The following is a 24,827-nucleotide window of genomic DNA, read 5'->3' on the forward strand; positions in this document are numbered from 1 at the left end:
ATAGGCTACATTAAGAAAGGCTTAGTTTCTAGGGGAGTTTTGTGATTGTTCCACCCTTTTTGCTCTTCTTGGAACACATATGAAATGTTGCATTCAGCAATCAATGTCACCATTTAGGAAAAATATTGTTAATCACAAGAGAGTCCATTGGTTGAAGGAAGTATATACATACATACATACATACATACGTACATACATACATACGTACATACATACATATGTGTGTGTATGTGTGTGTGTGTGTGTGTATGGAAGAAGGATTAGACATTTTCTACTGAATGAAAAAAAATCTCAGTATTACGCTTCAGGACTACATACATATACATGTATATGTATATATAAACACTGACCACTCCTTGACTACTGTATAAGTGTCCATCTTGTCCCCATTAAATCGCTCAGATTCCTTAAGAGTCTGGCCCAGTTGTATTCTCATGACACAGGCTCACATTCTTAAAATCTGGCCAATAGGGCAGATTCTTGGAATCTCGCTCACCCTGACCAGTGTTCTAATAAACTTTGTCTTTGGCTGAAAGAAGGCTTGGGTCAAATCCATTCGAGGCAGGACCTGTATCACTTGCCCTTGAATTTTGGGGCTCCCAGCACCCCTAGACCTGAACAATACCATAGTTCTTCATTTTTTATTCTGTATTTAGTCAGAGAATACTGCTAGCAGACTAGCAGGACTTACAGTTATACAAAAGGAATAACGAAAATTATAAATCTTTACTTCAGGAAGGAATTATTAGATGACTATAGTCACTTATTTTCAAAAAGGTAGAATTCTATCAGAGCCAAACCTCTCTGTATTTTCTCTGTGGTTGGTTTTGCTGATGTAAAAAATAAGGGCTATATTCCTTGTGGTCAAGCCAGAAATTTTTAAGGTAATACTGAATAGGGTATGTTAAGTATGTAAGATATCACAGCTTTCTGGTGGACTGATAAATTTGAGAGTATACTGAATGCTGAAATGTTTCTTTTCTTTTAAAATCTATGATCTCATCATTAGAAATAATCCTTTAATTAGGACTTGAGATCATGCAAGGACTTTATTTGCCAGTCTCACCCATTTTAATAGGGGATGTTTTCCACAATGGAATCTGAAAACTCCACTGTCTTGAAATATCCCCATGGGACAGAACTGAAGGACTTCTTTAAAATCAATGATTAGAAGACCCCAAAGCCTTGGAATGAGAAATGGTTACTTCTATATTCTCTGAGTTTATTTCAACCAAGAGCACAAAGAAGTAGTATCAGACTAAATCTATGCTCAACATCTCTACACACCCAGAAGTTTCAGATATTTGAAGTAATCCTAGTACAAAGGGGTAGCTGAGTTTGACTGCAGAAGAATAGGAAAAGAAGCATGCTTTTGAATGTCCTGGAAATATTTGTTTTGAAGAGCCTCACTTGAGTTCTGAATTGGGAAAAATAGGTAAAGAAAAGATTAAGAGGAAGAAGAGAGTGGGAGGGTAGGGAGCTGAGGGAGATGTGGGAGGAGAAGAAATGAGAGAGGAAGAGAGAGAGGCAGACAAGGGACAGGTAGACAGATAATTGTAGATCCAGAGAAAGCCTGAGGCAGAGAAATACACAGAAATGCAGAGAGACAGACAGAGAGGCAGAGAAAGACACAAAGAGATTGAATCATGTCTACATCTAGGGCCTGGGAGGTGACTTTCATATAATGAATCTATTTTTCTATTCTCTCCTGGAAATAAACCGCAATAAAATTTCAGAAAATGCCTAAAACTTGTGGAAAGGATCCACATAATGAAATGCAAACCTTGGTTCTTTTCAGGTGCTCACAGTACCACACATGGAGTTGGTTCAGTAGTCAGCATTGCAAGCTAAAAATAGATTTAAACTTTTGCATTCTCCTTCCAAGATGATTTTAGTTAGGGGTGCACAATCACAGTGAGGTCAGAACATCGGCAGAAGTTATGGAGAAGGGCCACAAGAAAACATTTAAGATTTGATGATGAAAGAACATGCTTGTTTTTTATTCCCAACGTTTTGTTATGCAACTGATAGTGTAGGCATATTGCTATCTGAGGTGCTGAACTCATAATCAAAACCACAGTTTACATTAGATTACTTATCCTTGGGGTAGCTAGGTGGTGCAGTGGATAGAGCACTGGCCCAGGATTCAGGAGGACCTGAGTTCAAATCCAGACTCAGACACATAACACTTACTAGCTGTGTGACCCTGGGCAAGTCACTTAACCCCATTGCCTAGCCAAAAAAAAAAAAAGATTACTTATCCTCTAGAAGAGTCATGAATCAGGCTAAGACAAAAGAGCTAAAATAATTTTTATCCATATTTGCTTTTAAATATCATATTCTAACAATGTTGGACATGATTCAAAACAGTTTATAAAATCAAATCTCAAACTAAACTTTGAATAAAAGCAAATATAGAGGGAAAAATATAGATGTATATGTGCACATTATGTGTGAATGCATACATATGTATTTGTGTGTATGTGTGTACATATACATACTATATATTACATGTGTGTATATATATACATGCATACATACACATGTGTGTGTATATATTCAAGTTAGAGCCATGTAGCAGCTTCCACTGGGAGTCTCCACTGAATGGAGAGAAATATAATATTTAAAGAAAAAAATTAAATTTATTTTTCTAATTTGAAATAAGTCACATATGCATTGTCCAAATCAGCAGATCTGCCACATTAATCCTGGGTAGAGGCAGGGAATTTAGACAGTGGTAGGGAAATATTAGCACTGTGATTCAGCATAAAATATAGAACAATGAGAAAAACTCAAAATTTTGTAAATTTTTTCCTACCAACTCCCCCTCCCCCATGTCACCCCCCTCATCCCTTCTGTTGTTTGTCTTGGTCACATGAACAGGAAGAATCTATAAAAACCTCCTGATACTTGTTGGTTTTTTTTAAAGGAAAACCAATACAAACTATGTTATATTTGAAGGCCATGCAGTATGGTTTGTATCCATTGCACCCAAACAGTGGTTTGGGCCCAGTATTTACACATTAAAGATTTGCTCACTATGAAGAAATTCTACATCAAAATTTGTAGTGAAAGTCAGTTTAATCATTTATAATGACATTACACCAATCATTATACCAGTCTCTCAGAACCCACAAATAGACAATGAATAAACCCTAGAACGGAACAGGGAGAGAAGAGAGGGCTGAATTAGCATTAAGAAATTAATAGAGCTTTTAAAAAAATGTTAGCTTCTCCTCAAATAAAGGAATGTATTTTTTATATTTTTAAAACATTTCATTGACGAATATGTTTCTTTATATCCTAGTCATTTCTAACACTCTCTGCACTGAAACCTGTGACAAAGAAAAACATTTAAGCAGAACCATGCAAAAAAAGAGAACACATATTCTATCTTACTATCCCCCCCCTCCATTAGACTCACTCCACCTTTTTGATATGAGGGAGGAGGCTGAGCAGGGAACAAACCTTAGACTAATGGTCCAGGCCTTACCTCTAGAGATAAAGGGAATGCTAGAGATAAGTAAGAATGCTGGCATCATTTTAAAAAACCCACCAGCAGGAACAAAACACCCAGGTTCCAACAGCACAGGACTGCTCTCCATCAAGAGAGACCCAATATTGACCATGGATGGGAAGAAGGCTCCTTGAAATTCAGTTAGGATGAGTACTCTCTGTCCTCCTATGAGGACCATCATACCATCTCGTCTCCTTGATTTCTGCTAGTGTAAATATGTGTGCATGTGTGCATGCTTATGTGTATTGCGTGTGTGTGTGTGTGTGTGTGTGTGTGTGTGTGTGTGTATGTATGTCTTCCCCACTATGCCACTGGACTGGATTGTTCACTCATTCTTACCCTTGTAACTTCCCCTGCAAGGCTAACAAACTTTGGCGGTGGTCAGCCTTTCCAGGTTTCTCTCCTTCCTTGTGACATCCAAACCCACTGGTAAGGTTAGCCAGACTAATTCATGATGAGAATGGGATTCCACAGGAATGAGCTCTTGGAACATCCATAGCCTATGTGGCTGGATCAGTGAGCACCCACTGGTTAAAAGTAGAGCCTCCTGGGATGAGTCAGCAGACTTTGGCAGGTCCGTGCTTGGTTCTGCTGCTGTTTGCATTGCAGAAAGGAACTCTTGCCCTTTTATGTAAAAAGCATATCTGGGGCCAGTGAGGAATCTATTGCCTCTGTTGAAAGCCATCCTTGCCTCAGCCTCTGACTGAGGCCTTGGACCTGAAGCTAACCCACGGCATGCTCCAGTCCCAGTAAGGGGATTTGGGAAGATGCCTCCACTGGGAGGAGGAGTGGGACTGGGAAGACAGGAATGTGACTGTCCCAAGGGAAGGAGGATGAGGCAGACAAATGATAAAGGACTGAGGGGGAGACTGAGGACTTCTACTTTTTTCTTTGTTGTTGTTGTTTGTTTATTTATTTGTTTGTTTGTGTGTTTTACCATCACTCCAAATTCAACTTCCTTTTAGCAATCCATTCATTTATGTCATTTAATTATTTTATATTTCATTTTCTTGGTCCAGATGCTATTTACAATGAACTGTGAGAACCTCCATCACACAAGGGATTCTGCATCCTAAAGGGATTTGCCAGAGGTTCTCTATACCAAGACATCCCCTTGAAGGATAAAGTTATAATATATAAGGAGTTTTCTGGTTTATGTCAATAGGGACAGTAACTCCATTCAACCTGGGCTTCAGCGCTCTTCCTTCATAATTGGTAAATGAATCCTCCTTTTCCCCTCCTCCATCAACTTACCAGGCTCCTGAGCAGCTATCCCTAACCCCACCCCATTGCTCACCCACTTGAAGTTCTTCTAGTGGCCATAAGTCACGTAGTTTCACCATATACCTATAGTCATTACAAAACAGCTTCTCACAAGCTAAAGCCCTACAGTACTGATTGCTGTAGCCTCTCATATCTCTGTCAAAACTCAAGGTGAGTATAAGGTCATCTACTAGATGATGTAATGAATAGAACACTGGACTTTGAGCTAGGAAGGAGAGAACTTGAATCCTGCCTCAGACACTTACTATGTGCCCATAAGTAAGTCATTTAACCCTTCTCTGCCTGACGATTTGTATTGAGCATTGAAACCAGCCTTAGTCTAGGACAGGGTGGTGAATATCCAGGGACTTTGGGGGCTTCCACTGTAAATTGCTTCATCTAAAGTAATCAGAAAATGTCCTAGGGAAGAGCCTCTCAGATAATAGATGAACCCATGGGGAGCTCTAAATAGTACCTTGAAAAAAAAAAGAAATTCTGTGAGAAAATTTATCATTTATTAATAAAAAGGAAATAGGACCATATTAAGAGGCACAATTTCATCATGCCATGTTAAATGCAACCACATGAGAATTTTTGTTATCCTGGTAACAACAATTAGAAGCTTCAATTTTCAACTGGTAAATTGTCTGAGTAGATGTTTAAGTAGCTGACTTCTTGGAATAGGAATTTCAGAAACGAGAGATACCCATGCAAATGCAGAGGTAAAAGATGGAATGCCATGGATGGAGAATAAATAATGGGCCAATTTGGTGGGAACATTGTGTGAAGGGTAAGGGATTGTTATAAAATGACTCCATATGTAGGTGAGAGATATATTTTCAGGGCTAAAACTGGTGTGATGTCCAATTCATTGCCTGTAGTAATACAGCTAATGGAATTTAGAGGTATTGTCTACTTCTTGATGACAATGAATAACCCACTCCCAAGTAATTGCAACACATCATGTTATTTTCTCTGAAAAGACAAGAAGAAGAGGCTTTCTAAGTTGGAAGGGACTTTAATGTTCATTTAGCTCAATACCTACCCATAATATAAACCTTATCTCCAAAATTCTTGACAAGTGGACATCCTACCTTTGCTTTAAGACTTTTAATAATGCGGAACTCTCCCCTGCCCTTACTCATTCTAACAGCTCATACTGTTAAGAATATTTTTCTTGTATTAAGTCAAACTCTTTCTCCTTGCAATTTCCAGTTGTTTTTCCAGTTCTGCTCCCTGTGAATTAGTCTATTATTTCTTGCATATAAAAACCCTTCAATCAACTTAAAATCATTATCATGATCTTTCCTCGACCCTCAGTATTCACATCTTCAGGATAAGGACCCATTTTTTTTTTAAACTTTTCAAGAATAGTATAGGTTAGTGCCTTTTCACTAACCTTAGCTGGCTAACCCTCAATATGTTTCTTCTTATCTCTTTCAAAATTAATCTTCCAGAATTAGATATAATATTTAATGTCCAGAAGGACAGACTACAGCAGGATTATCATACATCCTTCTAAAACAGAGTTTCTTAACCTGGGATGCATGATCTCTGAAAGACTCTATGGATAGATTTCAGGAGGTCTGTGAACTTGGCTGGGGAAAAAAATACAACTTCATTTCTACTAACTTCTAGTTTAAAGTTAATATTTCTTTAATTTAATTTTGAAAAACCACATTATTCTGAGTAGGTGTTCATATGCTTCATCACATTGCCACAGAGGTCTATGAAACAAAATAGTTAAGAACCCCTTATATGGAGACTGTACTTATTTCAATATAGCCTGAAAATCACTTTTTTTTAGCATAGTTGACTCATTAAATTTCTAGCCCATTAAAAAACCCCTACACACCTTTCACATGAATTGTATTCTTTGTGATAAAAGAACAGTAATGCTGATCAACCAAAAGGAACATTGAACCATCATTAATAGAAAACATCAAAAAATTTTGTCAGTTATGGACCAACCATTTGTGGTGTTAATGGAAGTTTTCAAGAAAATTTTGAATGAGAACTGAGAGGGCCACTTAATGGCATATCCTATTCTTTTTTTGTTGTTGTTTTGTCTTGGTTTTTGCTTTTTAGGCAATTGGGGTTAAGTGACTTGCCCAGGGTCACACAGCTAGTAAGTGTCAAGTGTTTGGTCTGAGGCTGTATTTGAACTCAGGTCCTCCTGACTTCAGGGCCGGTGCTTCAATTGATCAGGCAGCACAACTCCTGTCTAGACTGGAGCTCAGCTTTCCATTGCGGTTGGTCCTTAAGCCTCACCAAAGATTTCCCTGAGGTGGCAGCGGCTTTGTTTCAGGGAAATCTGTAAGTGTTTACAGTGTCAGGATTTGCAAGAAATAACAAGTAAATCATTTAGATCAGCTAGAGAACATGATTGATAGAGCACTGGTATTGGAGCCAGGAAGGATGGAACTTGAATCCTGCCTCAGAAACTTACTAGTTACGTGACTGTGACTAAGTCACCTAACCTTTCTCTGACTCAATTTCTTCTTTGTGGGGATCATACTTACCTACAGGAATGTACAGGTAAATGTTTAAAAATTGACCTATCCTAAAAATGTGTGCATAAAAATACTTTAAAGGTTAATTTTTATTATTAACATTTTCTAAAGTTTAGACAGTAAACAAAATAATAAATAAACCCTAATTAGCAGCTCTTGCCAATTTCTGAGGCTTAAATGCTCACAATGAAAATTTAACTAACTCTCAAGCTGGTTAGAGCCAGCTCTAGTCTGTACCCCTGCCTACCTCACAGAGCGGTTGTGAGAATCAAATAAAATACGTTTTGTAGAGTACTTGGCAAATCTTAAAGCTAGATGTTGTCATTATTAAATTTCCCTAGTTTCCTCATAAGAAGAAATAGAGATTGGATGGACCTCTCTTTTCAGAGTTACATATGATTAATAGATAGGAAGAATTTTAAGTTAATTTACAACTATAGTTCCATAATCATTTGTCAGAGCACCTAAATAGCTGTAAACTATAGGTGAGGAAGTAAATGAACAAATGAACGAAAAAGTATTTATTAAGTGCTATCTGACAGACACTGCTAAATGTTAGGAATACAGATGGAAACAAGCTTAGTATTGCTCTCAAGCTCACACTCTAACCTGAGGACAACACACAAAAGAAAAAGTTCCATTGTGAGGCAGATCAAAAATCTGAAAGTCCTAACGGTTCAGTGGTGGTGTGGGTGTCAAGGGCCAGAGGTCTTTTGGCTAGGAAGTGACCTTGCCTATACTTTGGGAAGAATAACAGGCAAGAAAAGTCAAGGGGAAAAAAAGCAATATGCCATTTTGACTGCCCTAGAATAGATATGCAACATGGAACCAGCACTGATTTTTTTGTTTAAACCTGGGAAAAGGGAGACTTTGTTAAGAGCAACATTGGTACAGTTTAGCTGCCATGTGAGGCAATGCTTTATCATTGATTACCCATTCTGCAATATTAAGAAAAACGATGCAGATCGGGTACCAAGTAGTACAGTTCACTGCTCTAGGCACATGTGAATTAATAGAATATGTCTATACTCCTGAATTTGGTAGCTAGAGTTGTTAAACAATAAAAGAGACTCAGGTAGATCTCTACTCTTAATTCCCATTTCACCTAAGACAGAGAAATGAGAACAAATTAGTCTTAGAGTCAGGTCTTATTACCACAATATGAAATGCAAGACAATTGAGCTATGAAGACAGGAAGGTAGTCACTATTTCCAGAAGCCTTGAGCGGTGCACCAACCTTTCTCTAATGCTTGGAGAAGGCATTGCCTCGGCAGCCAATTGTGGACATCTTGGGCTCTCTACAATGAGCAGTTAAGGAGGAAGAGAACAGGGTTTGTGGTTGGAGTGTATAGAATGTCTCATTTGGTTGTTGTTGCAAAGATGGTTGCCATTGAAAAAAATATGAGCCAAGAGAGAAAAATGTGGCTACAGACTTTTTGTATCTGTTTGCTCTCCCTGCGTCCTGCCACATTTCCTTTATCAAAGTGGTGGCCAATGTTATATTGTGATTTTCCTGAGGTCTAGGGCAAAGAGGACTCAATAAGGTTTGATGGTTATGAGTATGTTCCATGAGTTCAACAAAATAGCAACATCCTTCACAAACCCTGTGGGGTGTTCCCTCTTGTCTTAGGTTTAACTATACCAGTTGTCTAGCGTGTTGCAATCACTGGTCACAGGAAACTGAGAGTATCTTCTTTGTAAATTTCTATAGGCAATGGAAGCTATCTTGGCAATTTTCTGCATACAATACCAAACATTGTGGGATTTGATATGCCTTGTGAAAAGGAAAAGATCAATAATCAATACCTTGAGTCTTTTTGCTCTGAATTGCTTTGCTAATCATTTACCAGCTATGATCATTTTAATAAGATAAGAAGTAACTGTGATTTATGTTAATGATATAGATCCAAGAAAAAACCTGTGTAACCAAAGCTAAGATGTAATCCCAGGTGAATTCCTACATTAAAATATCATTAGGAGTGTGACTAAATCATTATAAAGTGTATATTAATTGTGTTATCATAATAATAATCTTTATATTAAAATATATTGAGCTTCCTTAGGTTCATGATGAAATCAGTTACACTGACATTTGTGTAAAAGATGCTTGTGACTGTGACAAACTGAATAATACAAAAGGGCAAATCTTTTTTAAAAAGGACAGGTATGATAATTGAGTCATTCCTAGCCCTGTTACACCAAAGATGAATCAAGAGAACTATAAATAAATGTGGATCCTATAGCTTGGGGTCTCAGATTGTACTGGGTGGACTGTAAATCCTACCTTTGATTCTCTTAATAAGGATGGTTTCTTTGCCCGGAAAGGTATCACAGTTTCTTGTTTATACCTGTTTAGTAGTGGGTCACTAAAAAGGAAAATTTAGGATTTTTTTTTCCTTTTAGGTAAGAATGCTTCCATTTACGAAAGTTTCTAACAGTTCTCACTTCCAGATTACTGAGTTCATCCTTAAGGGGCTCCCAGGCATCTATAACTGGCAGCATTGGCTATCTCTACCCCTGGCATTCCTTTACCTTTCATCTCTTGGTGCCAACCTCCTCATTCTGCTTACAATCCAACGGGAGCCCAGCCTGCACCAGCCCATGTACCAGTTCCTGGGAATCCTTTCTGTTGTAGACATGGGCCTGGCCACCACCATCACGCCCAAGATATTAGCCATCTTCTGGTTTGATGCCAAGGCCATTAGCCTCCCTGAGTGCTTTGCTCAGATCTATGCCATACACTACTTTCTGGCCATGGAGTCAGGCATTTTCCTCTGTATGGCTTTTGACAGATATGTGGCTATCTGCCATCCCCTCCGCTATCCCACCATTGTGACAGACTCTTCTGTTTTGAAAGCTACATTATTCATGGTGCTCAGAAATGGACTGGCTGTTATGCCAGTGCCTGTGCTGGCTGCTCAGAGAGATTACTGCTCCTCAAATGAGATTGAACACTGCCTCTGCTCCAACTTAGGGGTCACCAGCCTGGCCTGTGATGACAGAAGACTCAATAGAATTTGCCAACTGGTTGTTGCCTGGACACTAATGGGTGGTGACCTGTGTTTGATAATCCTTTCCTATGTTCTGATTGTCAATTCTGTACTGAGACTGAACTCTGCAAAAGCTGCATCCAAAGCCCTGAGCACCTGCAGCTCCCACCTCATCCTCATCCTCTTCTTCTATACATCCATTATTGTGGTGTCTGTCACCCACCTGGCAGGGAGGAAGTTTCCTCTGATCCCTGTACTCTTCAATGTGCTTCATAACATCATCCCCCCAGCCCTCAACCCTATTGTGTATGCACTTAGAACAAAGGAACTTAGGCTGGGCTCCCTGAGAATGCTCAGGGTGGACAAAGAGTACAGATAAATCCACAGGCATTCACAATGGCCTTGCAGTCCATGCATATATTCTATGTCCTTTAGAAATTGACTAGGATGAGGGCGAGGACTGGTTCTAAGTTCTTATCCAGTGAGTGGCTGAGATTGTAGAAGCTACATCATGTTAATATCACTGCATTAATTTGACTATGTCTTCTAGAAGTCCTATGGGCCTCTTTACAGAAAGCCCTTTATTGTAAGTGAGTCTTTAGTGCCCCTAAGCTGAAGTCACAGAAAATAGAGAGTAGAATAAAAATAGAGGAGAAAAAGAGAAAAATGGAAGAGAAATAGAAAAACAGAAAAAAATAGAAAATAGAAAATTCCTTGTCACCTCAGGATCCTATTGATAGCATATTGGACTATATTCAGAAGTTCATTCTAGGAACCTGGAAGCATATCCAGTTAATGTGCTTCATGTCAATGCAGCCTGGTATAGAGAAAGATGTTGAAAAAGACTTTGCAATGATAGTAAAAATAATAATGAACAAATTTTCATCCCTTTTCTGCTCCCCCTTCTTAGTGTTGTTTGGGTTTCAGCTGCTAAATGGGAAGTAAGAGAATGCAGACGGTGATGTGCCAACTAAGGAGAGATACTGTGGGATTTCAAGACTACAAGGAGGAAATAGAAAAAAGGAAGAAAAGACTCTTCTTCCAGGGATGCACCTTTGAGTTGAATTCCTTTACTTTACACACAATGAGTTATCTGTAGAGAAAACCAGTTAGAGATCTCTGTCAGCGACAGAACATCTTACAGAATTTCCTAGAGGTCACAAGAAATAATGTCTGAGCCGTGGAGTGGAATGGAATGGCAGTGTTCCAAATCCATATCTACATGCTACAAGTGAGAGCCAATTCCCAGAGCCAAAGCTTCTCAGGCCTTCACCTAATGAATGGTCTTACCAGACTCCACAATTTTTTTTTAAATCGTGTGAGAATGGTGTTGTATTGCCCCATTCTTTTGCCCACTCTCAAGAAAATAAATAGCGTCACTAAGGCTGAAAAAACTTAATTACATCTTTCATAAAACTTGTGGAGGTTTTAGCATGCCTATGCTGGTTGAGGAAAGTCTGCATCTAGAGCAGGAAATATTAACTGGGGTCCACAGATCCATCCTGGGGATAAATTTCAGGAGATAAATAAATTTAGATGGGGAAAAATATTAATCTTCATTGTCACTAATACAAAACTCAACTTTAGAATCGTTCCCAATTATCAATTTAAGAAATTATTCTGAGAAGGGGTCCATAGACTTCATCTGACTCCCAAAGAGGTCCATGACAGAAAAAGGTTCAGAATCCTTGGTCTAGGAGTACAGAGGTATGTGATAGATATTCCATTATATATTGTTTATTTCTTGTATTAGTTATATGCAAAAAGAATAAAACATTGTATCCAATATCCAAATGTAAATCTATGTAAGTGGACAGTTCAATTATTCCGTGTCATGTTTTTGTGTCCAGGGCTCTGGAAAATATAGCATATTTGGGGGAAAACACAATTATCTATTGGTAGGGACTCAAAAGCCAATTCTGATTAGGCAAATTTGTGCTACTTCAGGTATTGTATCATTAATTTAGGCCTGGATGATCCAGAATGTAGAGTCCAATCCCTTCATTTTACAGATGAAAAAATAAATTAGAGCCAACAAGAGTAATTGACTTGTCCAAGTTCATATATATAGTAAGAGGCAGATCCAAGATTTTTATTTAAATCTTCCAACTCCAAAATCAACACTATTTCTATTTTTGTTTAAATTTTTCATGTTTGTTATTTTTTTATTTTTCTTGATATTTTTAATCATCTTACTTTCCAATATATCCTTTTATTTCCCCACTTAGAGAACTATCCCTTGTAAGAAAGAAGAAAATAGATTGAGAAAAGGGAAAAAATGCAGCAAAACTAACATACCAACTGAATTTTTCAGTTTCTATAGTGTTCTGCATACAGAGTTTCTTCCCCACTCCTGCAAAGAAGGCAGGGATATAGACTCTTTTTTCTCTACTTTAGAGTCAAGTTTCATCATTACAGTTATGCCACATTCTGTTTTTATTTTATTCCTTCCACTCACATTGTTGTGCATTTTTTCTTGAACAGAAAGTTTCACTACAGCTGGTTTTAATGCAAACCAAGCAATAACAGGGACTATGAAGGGCTAGAACAAAATTTGTCAAGTAATTTCTAAAAAGCAGGAATTGCACTCATGACTTTAGAGAAGGCAAAAATAACAAGGATATATAGAAAGATAAAGAGAGAAACTATATTATGCTTAAATACACCATATACAATGAAACAATATCACCATTAAATACACATGGACTAAATCAGAGGTATCAGTTGTTCATGGCCAGCAAATTTGAGTCTATTCCTGAGAGTAAAATGTAATTGGAAAATGTTTAAATAAATAAATAAAAATTCAGCACAACATAGTGATTTATTTATGACTTTCTAAGTCAAAATGCCACTCATATGAATCAATTTCCATTTGAGTTTGACATCACTGCACTAAGTGATAAAGAATCTGTACTCCTAAATCAAAGGCTAATCAAACTGCAAAAATAAAACAATACTTGTAGGAGCTTTTAATGTTCCTCTTCAGAGTTTAATACATCCTACATGCACAAAAAACAGAAAACGTAGAGCTGAGCAGACTATTGGAAAAATTAGATTTTAAAAACTGATAGAGTCTTTGGAAAGGGAATATGAAAGAACTTGCATATCATTTATTACTGAAAGGTCCTGTTATGGGGAAAAACCTGATAATATGATATAAAAAGGCAAAAATTATGAAGTACAAACTTAAAAGATAATAAAATGGTTTTATATATATATATATATATATATATATATATATATATATATATATATTAATTATATATGGAATAAGAGGAAAATAAATAGAACTAATTGGACACTATATAATGACAACCCAAGAAATGAGATGTTGGAAGAATAAATCATAAACCCAATAACTATTTAAAAGAGTATGATAGCAATGGGATAATATATCAGTTTTGAGAGGATGAAGTGTAACAGTCGTGGGGAAAAAAATGTATCTCTGAAAACATAAGGAACCCCAGAGAATTTGTTTTATCCTCTTATGTCTTTGAACTTTTCTTCCTCTCAACACTTAAAGAAATGATTCACAGATAGAGAATAGTAGAATAATTTCTGTTACATCCTTTATTGGAATCCTGTGTCCACAAAATCTGTGTACAGTCCTCAACAAAAACAAACAAACATAGAAACTGGACAGAAGCTGGGGTGAGGAAGTCTTTCCCATTTTTTTCACATTTATTTATTTTAGTTTTAATTTATGGAATACAACAAACATTTGTATAATATAGTATAATAAAAAAGATTATTGTACATCAAACTGTGTTATCATATGAGATTGGACTTCTAGGAGTCAAGATGGCAGAGTAAGCAGTACATCACTGTAACTCTCCCATATTCACCTCCAAACAACCAAAAAAAAAATCCTGGAAAAAAACAGAATCAGCAAAAAGACAGGGTGAAATAATCTTTTAGCCCAAGAAGCATGGAAGATTGGCAAGAAAGGTCCATCTCACTTGAATAAAAGAGGAGTGCATTTGAGGACAAAAAGCATCCCAGCAAGCCAGCAGCAAGTCTAATCCCAGCAAACCAATGGAAGATCCTGAGCACCAATGTAGTGGAGCAGGCAAACACCAACACCAGAACTCCCCACATGCCTTAGCATAGCCAGGAGAAACAGCAGACTCCAGCTCCAAGAACCACCACATGCTTCAGCTTAACTCCAGACAAACAGGCATTCTCCAGCATGACAAGAAAGTAGGCCAGACCTCCGCATGCTTCAGCATAGCCCCTGGCAAACAGGCATCCTCCAGAGGCCAGACCTCCATGTTGCTTCATTGTGGCCCTGGGGAAAGGCAGAAATACCCATTGCCAAACACTACCACTAGGACCCAAGCTTAGCACCAAGTAAACTACCAGACCCCTACAACCTCCAGCACCACCGGCCACTCCCTACCCCACCCCTCTCAGCATAGCACCACACCTGGGTCTCCCAGAGCCTCAGGACAACATCAGCACAACACCAGATAGACAGCCAGGGCCTGCAGTCACTGACACGAGCCCTTCTACCCTGGGTGCACAGCTCAAATTAAAAAGAAAAAAGGCCAAAACAAAAAATTTTTAAAAAGAATCTGACCATAGAAAGATATTATGGCAACAGGAAAGACTAAGACATAAACTCAGAAGAGGACAATAATGTTCTTTATACGTAAAGCCCCGAAGGAAAATGGAAAATGGTCTGAAACTCAGAAAAAAAAACTCATAGAAGAGAAGCATAAAAATCATGTAAGAGAGGTAGAAGAAAAATGCGAAAAGATATTAGAGTGACACAAGAAAATTATGGAAAAAAGAGTCAGCAGCTTGGAAAACTGCTTAAAAAGTAGAACTGACCAAATGTAAAAGGAGATACAAAAATCCACCAAAGAAAACAACTCTTTAAAGATACAATTGGACAAATGGAAAAGAAAGTACAAAAACTAATTGAAGAAAACAGCACCTTAAAAGTGAGAATTGGGCAAGTGGAAGTTGATGACTCTATGAGACATCAAGAATCAATCAAACAAATAAAAATTATGAAATAATGGAAGAAAATGTAAAATACCTCATGGGAAAAATAACTGATGTGGAAAATAGATTCAGGAGAGATAATGTCAGAATTGCTGGACCTAAAGCTGTATCTTACCTTTTGTGGGAAACGCAGCAATTCTAGGTCAAAGCAGCCATCATGGAGAAATTTCTGATCTTCCATTTCAGACAATATAACACAGTGTTGTAATACAGGACTCCCAGTCCACCCCTCACATCTGTATACTTGGTATAGTCATAGGACTTCTAAAGGCTTATCAAGACCCCATTTGGATTCTACCAGCTGTTTCTCTTAAAGAACATAAATACCACTTTGGTCTATACCAACATGTTCAGGCTACCATTACATAACTTTGACTGAGCTCCTCTCTTCTCAAGGTGCCTTCTTTTCAGCTTCTTCTCCACCCTCTCAAAACATTCCAAATATCATCCACATGCCTGAAAGGCTATGGCAGGCAGACACCATGGTGATGGCATCACTGTTTGGGTGAAGTACATGGTGTCTGAAAGTTAAATTAGTTGCATCTGAGAAGTTTGTATTGTACCAGAAAATGCCTAAATAACGCAAATAATGCAAAAATTGTCCTTTTTAAATGTGCTGACAAATTGCTCTAATTACCCAAAGAAACAAAGAGGAAAGCAGCAATTGCTTGTGAAGTCCAGATATTTACTGAAAGCCATAATCAAAAGGAGGACCTGTACAGCATTTTTCAAGAAATTATGAAAGAAAACTATATTGATGTCTTGGAACTAGAGGGCAAAATAAGAATTGAAAAAAATCCACTGATGACCTCAGGAAAGAGATTTCAAAATAAAAACTCCAAGGAACACTATAGCCAATTTTTAAAAGTATTAGGTCAAGGAAAAAAACATACCACAAGTGGCCAGAAAGAAACAATTCAAATATTGGAGAATCACAATCAGGATTACACAGGACTTAGCAGCTGCAATATTAAAGGACTGGAGATCATGGAACATGACATCCCAGAAGGCAAAGGAACTAGGACTACAACCAAGAATCACTTACCCAGCAAAATTAAGCATAATACATCAAGGGGGAAAAAATGGTTATTTGATGAAATAGAAGGATTTCAAGCTTTTGTAAGGAGAAGACCAGAGCTGAACCAAAAACTTGACCTCCAATATCAAGACCCAAGAGAAGCACAAACAGGTAAAAAGAGAAAAGAAAACATAAGGGATTCAATACAGCTAAATTATTTACATCCCTACATGGGAAGATGACACTTGTAATTCTTCAAAATTGTATCACTAATAGTATAGCTAGAAGGAATATAGATACACAGAGGGTGCAGGTATAAGGACAATTTGAGGGAATGACATAAAAAAATTAAGGGATGAGGAAATGAAGTACAATGGGTGCAGAAGGAAGAAAGAAGTAGAATGGAGTAAATTTTTTTTTTCACATGAAGAGCGCAAAAGACCTATTACGGTGGAAAGGAAGATGGGAGGGTGGGCGATGAGCATCACTTGAACTTATCATCAGTATTAGCTCAAAGAAAAAATCATATACACAATCATTTGAATATAGAAATCTATCTTACCTGACAGGGAAGTAAGAGAGGAGGAGATCAAGTAAAGGGGTAGGGAGGACTGACAAGAGAGAGGGCAGATCAGGGGAGGTGGTAGACAGGAGCCAAACAATGGTGAGGAGGAAAAAGGTGAAAGGAGAGAGAAGACAGACAAGAGGAAGAATAGGATGGAGGGAAATACACAGGTAGTAATCATAACTGTAATGTGAATGGGATGAACTCTTCCAGAAAATGGAAGTAGTTATCAGAGTAGATAAAAACCAGAATACTAAAATATATTGTTTACAAGAAACACATCTGAAGCAGAGACACACACACACAGTAAAGGTAAGAAGCTGGAGTATAATCTATTATGCTTCAGCTGAAGCAAAAGAAGCAGCAGTAGCAATCTTGATGTCAAACAAAGTAAAAGCAAAAATAGACCTCGTTAAAAGAGATAGAGGAAGAAACTACATCTTGCTAAAAAGTACCATAGACAATGAAGCAATATCAATAGTAAACATAAATGCCCTAAGAGGTATAGCATCCAGATTCTTAAAGGAGAAGTTAAGTGAGTTACAGGAAGAAATAGACAACAAAACTATACTTGTGGGGGACCTCAACTCTCCCCTCTCAGAGTTCAATAAATCCAACCGCAAAGTAAATAAGAAAGAAACTAAGAAGGTAAATAGAATATTAGAAAAAGTAGATACAACAGACCTTTGGCAAGATTTAGACATAAAGGATGACACCATAAGCAAATTAGAAGACCAAGGAATACTCTGCTTGTCAGATCTACGGGGAGGGGAAGAATTCATGACCAAACAAGAGATAGAGAGCATTATAAAATATGAAATAGAAAATTATGATTACGTTAAATTAAAAAGCTTTTATACAAACAAAACTAATGTAACCAAAATTAAAGGAAGAGTAGAAAGATGGGAAACAATTTTTATAGCAAATGTCTCTGATAAAGGCCTAATTTCTCAAATATATAGAGAATTGAGTCAAATTTACAAGAATATGAGCCTCTCCCCAATTAATGATAAATGGTCAAAGGACAGGAACGGGTGGTTTTCAGATGAAGAAATCAAAGCTATCTATAGGCATAGACAGTGCTCTAAATCACTCTTGATTAGAGAACCACCAATTAGAACAACTATGAGGTACCACCTCACATCTATCAGATTGGCTAATATGACAAAAAAGGAAAATTATAAATGCTGAAGAATATGTGGGGAAATTAGGACACTGATGCCTTGTTGGTAGAATTGTGAACTGATCTAACCATTCTGGAGAACAATTTGGAGCTATGTCCAACTGTGGCAACCAAACTGTGCATGCCCTTTGACCCAAAAATACCACTACTAAGTCTAAATCTGTATCCCAAAAAGATCATGAAAAAAGGAAAAGAACCTATATGTACAAAAATATTTATAGCAGCCCTTTTTGCGATGGCAAAGAATTGGAATTTGAGGGGATTCCCATCAATTGTGGAATGGCTGAACAAGCTGCGGTTTATGAATGAAATAGAATGCTATTGTGCAGTAAGAAATGACCAATAGGCAGATTTCAGAAAAACCTGGAAAAACTTGCATGAACTGATGCAAAGTAACATAAGCAGAACCAGGAAAACATTGTACACAGTATCAGCAACATTTTGTGATGTTCATCTATGAATGACTCAGCTCCTCTCAACAACACAATGATGTAAGACAAGCACAAAGGACTCACGAAGGAAAATGCTATACATACCCAGATAAAGAACTGATGGACTCTGAATGCAGATGGAAGCATATGTTTTTTCACTTCTTTGTCCTTTCCCATGGTTTTTTTTCCTTTTGATCTATTTCTTCTTTCACAACTCTGACTAATGTGAAAATATTTTTTACACAATAGCACATGTATAAACTATCAAACTGCCTACAATTTTCAGAACAGGAAATGGAGAAGTATTTGGAACTCAAAATCTTGTAAAATGGATGCTAAACATTTTCTTGATATGTAATGGGAGAAAAATAAAATATTATTTAAAAAATTATAGGTATTATATAAATTTCTTTTTTTCTTCCCTCCCACCACCCTAGAGATGGCTACTGTTCAACACAAATAGTTTACACACACACACACACACACACACATACATATATATATATATATAGATGTAAAATTATTCCATACATACTCCTATGTATCAGTTATTTCTATGGATAAACATAGTGTTTTTCTTCATATGATTTTTATAGTTAATTTGGATATTTATTTATATATTTATAATAAATAAATCAATTAATTTTTAGTTTTCAACATTTACTTCTACAAGATTCTGAGTTCTAAATTTTCTCCCCATCTCTCCCCTCCCCCAACCCCAAGATGGCATGAACTCTAACCCCTTCCCTCAATCTGCCCTCCCTTCTTTCTTCCCCCCTCTATTATTCCCTCCCCCCATTTTCCTATAGGGTAAGATAGATTTCCATACCCAATTGAGTGTGTATGTTATTCCCTCCTTAAGCCAAATCTTATAAGAGTAAGGGTCACTCATTCCCTCTCACCTTCCCCTCCACTATAAAAGCTTTTTCTTACCTCTTTTATGTAAGATAATTTACCCCATTCTACCACTCCCTTTTTTCTTCTCTCAATATAATCCTCTCTCACCCCTTAATTTTATTTTTTAGATATCATCCCTTCATCTTCAACTCACCCTGTGCCCTCTCTCTTTCTCTCTCTCTCTCTCTCTCTCTCTCTCTCTCTCTCTCACACACACACACACACACACACACACACACACACACACACATTCTCTCCAACTACCCTAGTACTGAGGAAGGTCTCATGAGTTACAAATATCATCTTTCCATGTAAGAATGTAAACAGTTTGACTTTAATAAGTCCTTTATGATTCCTCTTTCCTGTTTACTTCTTCATGCTTCTCTTGAGTCTTATATTTGAAAGTCAATTTTTCTATTTGCTCTGGTCTTCTCATCAAAAATGCTTGAAAGTCCTCTATTTCATTGAATGTCCATTTTTTCTCCTGAAGGATTTTAGTCAGTTTTGCTGGGTAGGTGATTCTTGGTTTTAATCCAAGCTCCTTTGACCTCCAGAATATCATGTTCCAAGCCCTGTGATCCCTTAACATAGAAGCTGCTAAATCTTGTGTTATCCTGATTGTGTTTCCACAATGTATTTGAATTATTTCTTTCTGACTGCTTGCAATATTTTCTCCTTGACCTGGGAACTCTAGAATTTGGCTATAATATTCCTAAAGTTTTCCTTTGATGATCTCTTTTAGGAGGTGATTGGTGGATTCTTCCAATTTCTATTTTACCCTCTGGTTATAGAATATCAGGACAGTTTTCCCTGATAATTTCTTGAAAGATGATGTCTAGGCTCTATAGTAAGACAAGTGGACATCCTAATGACATTTTAATAACAAGACCAGTGTCACTAGATCATAGAGAACAATGACAGGAATATATAATAAGAAGACTGGAAAGGTAAGAAGAGACCAGTTTATGAAGGACTTTCAAAGTCAAAGACAGGATTTTATATTTGATCCTGGAAACAATACAGAGCAACTGGAGTTAACTATGGTACATTGATAAAGCCAGATGTATTCTTTAGAAAGATCACTTTGATAGCTCAGCAGTAGATGCACTGGGGTAGGGGAGACCTGAGGTAGGGAGACCAACCAGTAGACTATCACAATAATCCTGGCATTAGTAAATGAGGTCCTACACCAAACTGGTGGTAGTGTCAGGAGAGAAAAGGGACCACCAAGCTGTTGCAGACATAAAATCAACAACCTCTGACAACAGATTGGTTGGGAGAAGGGGGTGGCAGTTAGAAGGAAGCTTCCAGGATAGTATCTAGGTTTCAAGCTTGGAGGACTAGAAGTGTGTTTGTGCCCATTATAAAAACAGGGAAATATGGGAGAGAAGAGGGTAGTTCTGTGTGTTGGAGAAGGGGAGAGATAATGAATTCAAATTTGAACATATTCAGCTAAGGTGTCTGTGGGATACCCAGATGGAGATGTCCAGGAGGTAACTGGAGATGTAAGATCAATAGTCAGAAGAAAGAGTAGGTCTGTATAGATACATCTCAGAACAATCTGAAAAACAGTTTCATATGGGTTTGATAGGAACAGGAAGAATCTGCTTTACACTAGGAAGTTTTGTTTTCAAGGAAATTTGTCATATGCTTCCTAATAACTAATGAATTATCCTCATGAATTTAAACATGACCCATAAGAAAAATTGCATTGGCGCACATTTCAGTAGCATTCACATTTCACAGATCAAAGCATTCTGTGCTGCATAATCTAACTTTATAATTAATGTCAGTAGAACTATTGTCCCTGATTTAGTCTGCCTCCTGGGATTACCTCCCTTTACATCTGGGAGAGCAGTACATCTCTGATGGAGGCAGTGACCTTCTTTTACTCCTTCATCCTCCCAACAATCAGGTGACTCATATTATCCCTATTCCTCCTCAGCTCTTGAAATGCTTTGCCTGGTCTATAAAATCCCATTTCTTCCCTGTGAGTCTGAAGTTACTGTTAACTCTGGGTTCAACTCAACTCCTTGACTTGACTGCTGTAGGACTGATTATTGTAGCCTTATATATTTCTGTCAATGGTCATGGTGAGTACCACAGTTCTGGTCTCCTCAGATTCTTCTGGTGATTACCAAAGACCTGGGCTGGTGGTGATGGTGATGGTGGTGGTGAAACTCAGTCTTCTTATCCAAAATTCACCATGAAATGTGCCAAAGAAAGGAGAGAATCAGCTGCTACAGAGGGAGGGACCTTAACAAGTGGGTGCTGGCACTGAAATGGAGCTAGCATCTGGATAAAAGAATTATCTGTAGGTCAAACATCAATCACTTAACAATCCCCTAGCAGACAACTGAAATGATCACAAAACATTCTGTAAGACTGAGTGATGATTACTTTAACTAGATGAGGAAAGGGCAGCATTTTGATTTTCTTTCATAGAATACAAAGCTTCCACATTAAAAAGGAAAAGTCCCAGAGATGTCAGAACCATTTGTTTGATTGAATGTAGTAAGTGTCCATGCCTGAAGCATTTTGCAATTATAGAATTGTAGAATCTTGGAGTTATTTTTAATTAATTATTTGATTTGGCAAGGATTTATTATCTTTCCTTCCCACTGTACCCCAATAGAACAATAAAAAATATAAGACCTTCATAACAAATATGCATAGTCTATCAATTACAACGATTCAAATCAGTCAGTCCAAATTTATATGAATCATTTTTGATTGGAACACCATCACTTCTCTGTCCGGAGATTTGTAGGATGTTTCATCTTCAGTCTTCTGGACAAAGGGTTTATCACTACATCGAATAGAATTCTAAAGTCTTTTAAAGTTGTTTGTATCAGTTCACAGAAGTCTTTTCAATTACCTTTGAAACTATCTTTTTTTAAAATTATTTCTAATACAGCAATAGTATTCCATTATATATGTGCACCATAATTTTTAGCTATCCACCATTAGGAAGAGTACCCCCTTTAGTTTCCAGTTTGGGGCTACAATGTAAAGAATATGTAAATGAAAAAGAAAATGAAAAGAAATGAAAAAGAATTCATACATTTTGGTCCTTTTCATGTTTTGTTGATTTCTGTACTCTGCTGCCTCACCTAAAATACTACACCCAGAATCCAGATGAGAAAAACAATGGACAAGGACAGTAAGATTATCACCTTTATCATACTTTGAATATTGAAAGCTAAGATTACATTGATTTTTTTCCCTAGTTTCCATACAAAAGGAAAATGAAGAAAGGTAGACTAATCCTTGCATGATATATATTCTTCCTGCTAGAGGAAGAGGCAGTTGAGCTAAAAAAATGAGAAAGCAGCAGCTGTTCCCTTTAGCCCTAAGGAATGCATCAGTCCTAATCCAAGTGTGTGACAAATGTAATTCAAAGATAGATCCAGAAAGAGAAGTGAGACTATAGCTCCTATTTTAAAAGCATGTCCAAGCTCAGATTATTATAATCTAGGCATTGCTCAGATTTTTACAATCTAGCCAATAGCTCACAGTTACTCAGATTCCTTAAGAATCTGGCCAATATGGCAGACCTTTAATAAACCTTGTCTTCAGTTGAAAAAAAAAAAAGCAAGTCCAGTGCACTGATACTTTAGAGTTAATTTTCACGAAATGGAGAGTGATAGTAACCAGAGCTAAACATCTTTTTCATACCAGAATAATGGGGCCTTCAGAGTCATTTGTACTGTAGTAATTTTCCATTGTGTGTCAATGTGTCTGCTATTTTTAGTTGGATGTGACCTCAGGGAAGTAGTGTGTACTAGGTTTTTCTATATAGTTTTGAGCAGAATGAACCTGGAAGAAATAATCATGATCAATAGCACTAGATAAAGAACAATTTCACCCTTTTACTAATTCCTCTTTCTGTTAGCCATTGCTGTGTGAGTGGACTCAGAGTCTGGGCAACTAATAGAACATGGATCCTTGTAGTCTGTATCCCAGAATTCTGCTGTTTCTTAGAATTGCAAGGCCTTAAGGAACAGGGCTTCTATTACTAGAATTCTGTGCATACATTTTGAAATGCTATACCGTATACAAACAAGTATCTAATAAACCCTTCTAAATGGTAGAAAACATGTTGTAGAATAATGATTCTGGGGAACTTTTCTTCTCAGAGAATGATGACACCAGCTACAAGACACTTCAATGGCTCCCACTTCCAGGTGAAAGAATTCATCCTTATGGGACTCCCTGGAATCCATAGTTGGCAACACTGGCTATCTCTACCCCTGGCATTGCTCTACCTCTCCTCATCAGTGCCAATTTGCTCATCTTTATCACCATCTGGAAGGAGCCCAAATTGCACCAGCCCATGTACCAATTCCTAAACATTCTGTCTATAGTAGACATGGGCCTGGCCACCACCATCATGCCCAAAATATTAGCCATCTTCTGGTTTGATGCCAAGGTCATCAGCCTCCCTGAGTGCTTTGCTCAGATCTATACCATACACTGCTTTGTATGCATGGAGTCAGGCATCTTCCTCTGCATGGCTTTTGACAGATACATGGCTATTTGCCAGCCCCTCCGCTATCCCACCATTGTCACTGACTCTTTTGTCTTCAAAACCACAGTATTCATGGTGCTCAGAAATGGACTGGCTGTTATCCCAGTGCCTGTGCTGGCTGCTCAGAGAAATTACTGCTCTTCAAATGAAATAGACCACTGCCTGTGCTCCAACTTGGGAGTCACTAGCCTGTCCTGTGATGACAGGAGGCCCAACAGCATTTACCAGATGATCCTGGCCTCACTGATAATGGGGGGTGACTTAACCCTGATCATCCTTTCCTATGCCTTGATCCTTTGGTCTGTGCTAAAGCTGAACTCGACAGAAGCTGCATCCAAAGCCTTGAGCACCTGTACCTCCCACCTCATCCTCATCTTCTTCTTCTATACTGTTATTGTTGTGATTTTTGTCACCCACCTGGCAAGGAGAAAGTATCCTCTGATCCCTGTGCTCTTCAATGTACTGCACAATATCATCCCTCCAGCCCTCAACCCTATTGTGTATGCATTTAGGACTCAAGACCTCAGGCTGGGCTTCAAGAAAGTGTTTCTGCCAGGTGAAAAGCGCAGATGAGTTCAAAGCAGCCAGGCTCTCTGGAGTCAAATTTCCATTCTGTACAATCTCCACTTCCTCCAGATAGAGGGCCAGCTGGATTTTTTTTTTTACTCTGTGAGCAAACAGTTTTAATGTCCCATAAGTGTTTGCTCTACAGATTGTTTCTCAGCTTTTATGATTTATTTTTGCCATTATGTCAGAATGCAAGGGAGATCTGATGGTCCAAAGAATTTTATTAAAGATCCTGACTTACTGTAACCATCTAAGAATGCCTTTGATGAATGCAAATAATCCCACTTGGGTTATAATGAACAGTGTAGGCTGGAGGACTTTGAACACAAGTTTGATCTCATA

General features: G+C 37.7%; 1 protein-coding gene and 1 pseudogene across 1 annotated transcript; both read left to right on the forward strand.

The window, feature by feature from the left end:
• The first annotated feature begins 9,702 nt into the window (after positions 1–9,702).
• LOC110200548 (olfactory receptor 56B1-like) lies at positions 9,703–10,662 on the forward strand. The gene has a single exon (XM_020975918.1). It carries the CDS (start codon positions 9,703–9,705, stop codon positions 10,660–10,662), a length of 960 nt encoding a protein of 319 aa, XP_020831577.1.
• A 12,867-nt stretch (positions 10,663–23,529) lies between these two features.
• On the forward strand, positions 23,530–24,491 carry LOC110200547 (olfactory receptor 56B1-like; annotated as a pseudogene).
• The last annotated feature ends 336 nt before the right edge of the window (positions 24,492–24,827 follow it).

Source organism: Phascolarctos cinereus, unplaced genomic scaffold (assembly GCF_003287225.1).
Source record: "Phascolarctos cinereus isolate Bilbo 61053 unplaced genomic scaffold, phaCin_HiC Scaffold_726;HRSCAF=1367, whole genome shotgun sequence".
Taxonomy (NCBI): domain Eukaryota; kingdom Metazoa; phylum Chordata; class Mammalia; order Diprotodontia; family Phascolarctidae; genus Phascolarctos; species Phascolarctos cinereus.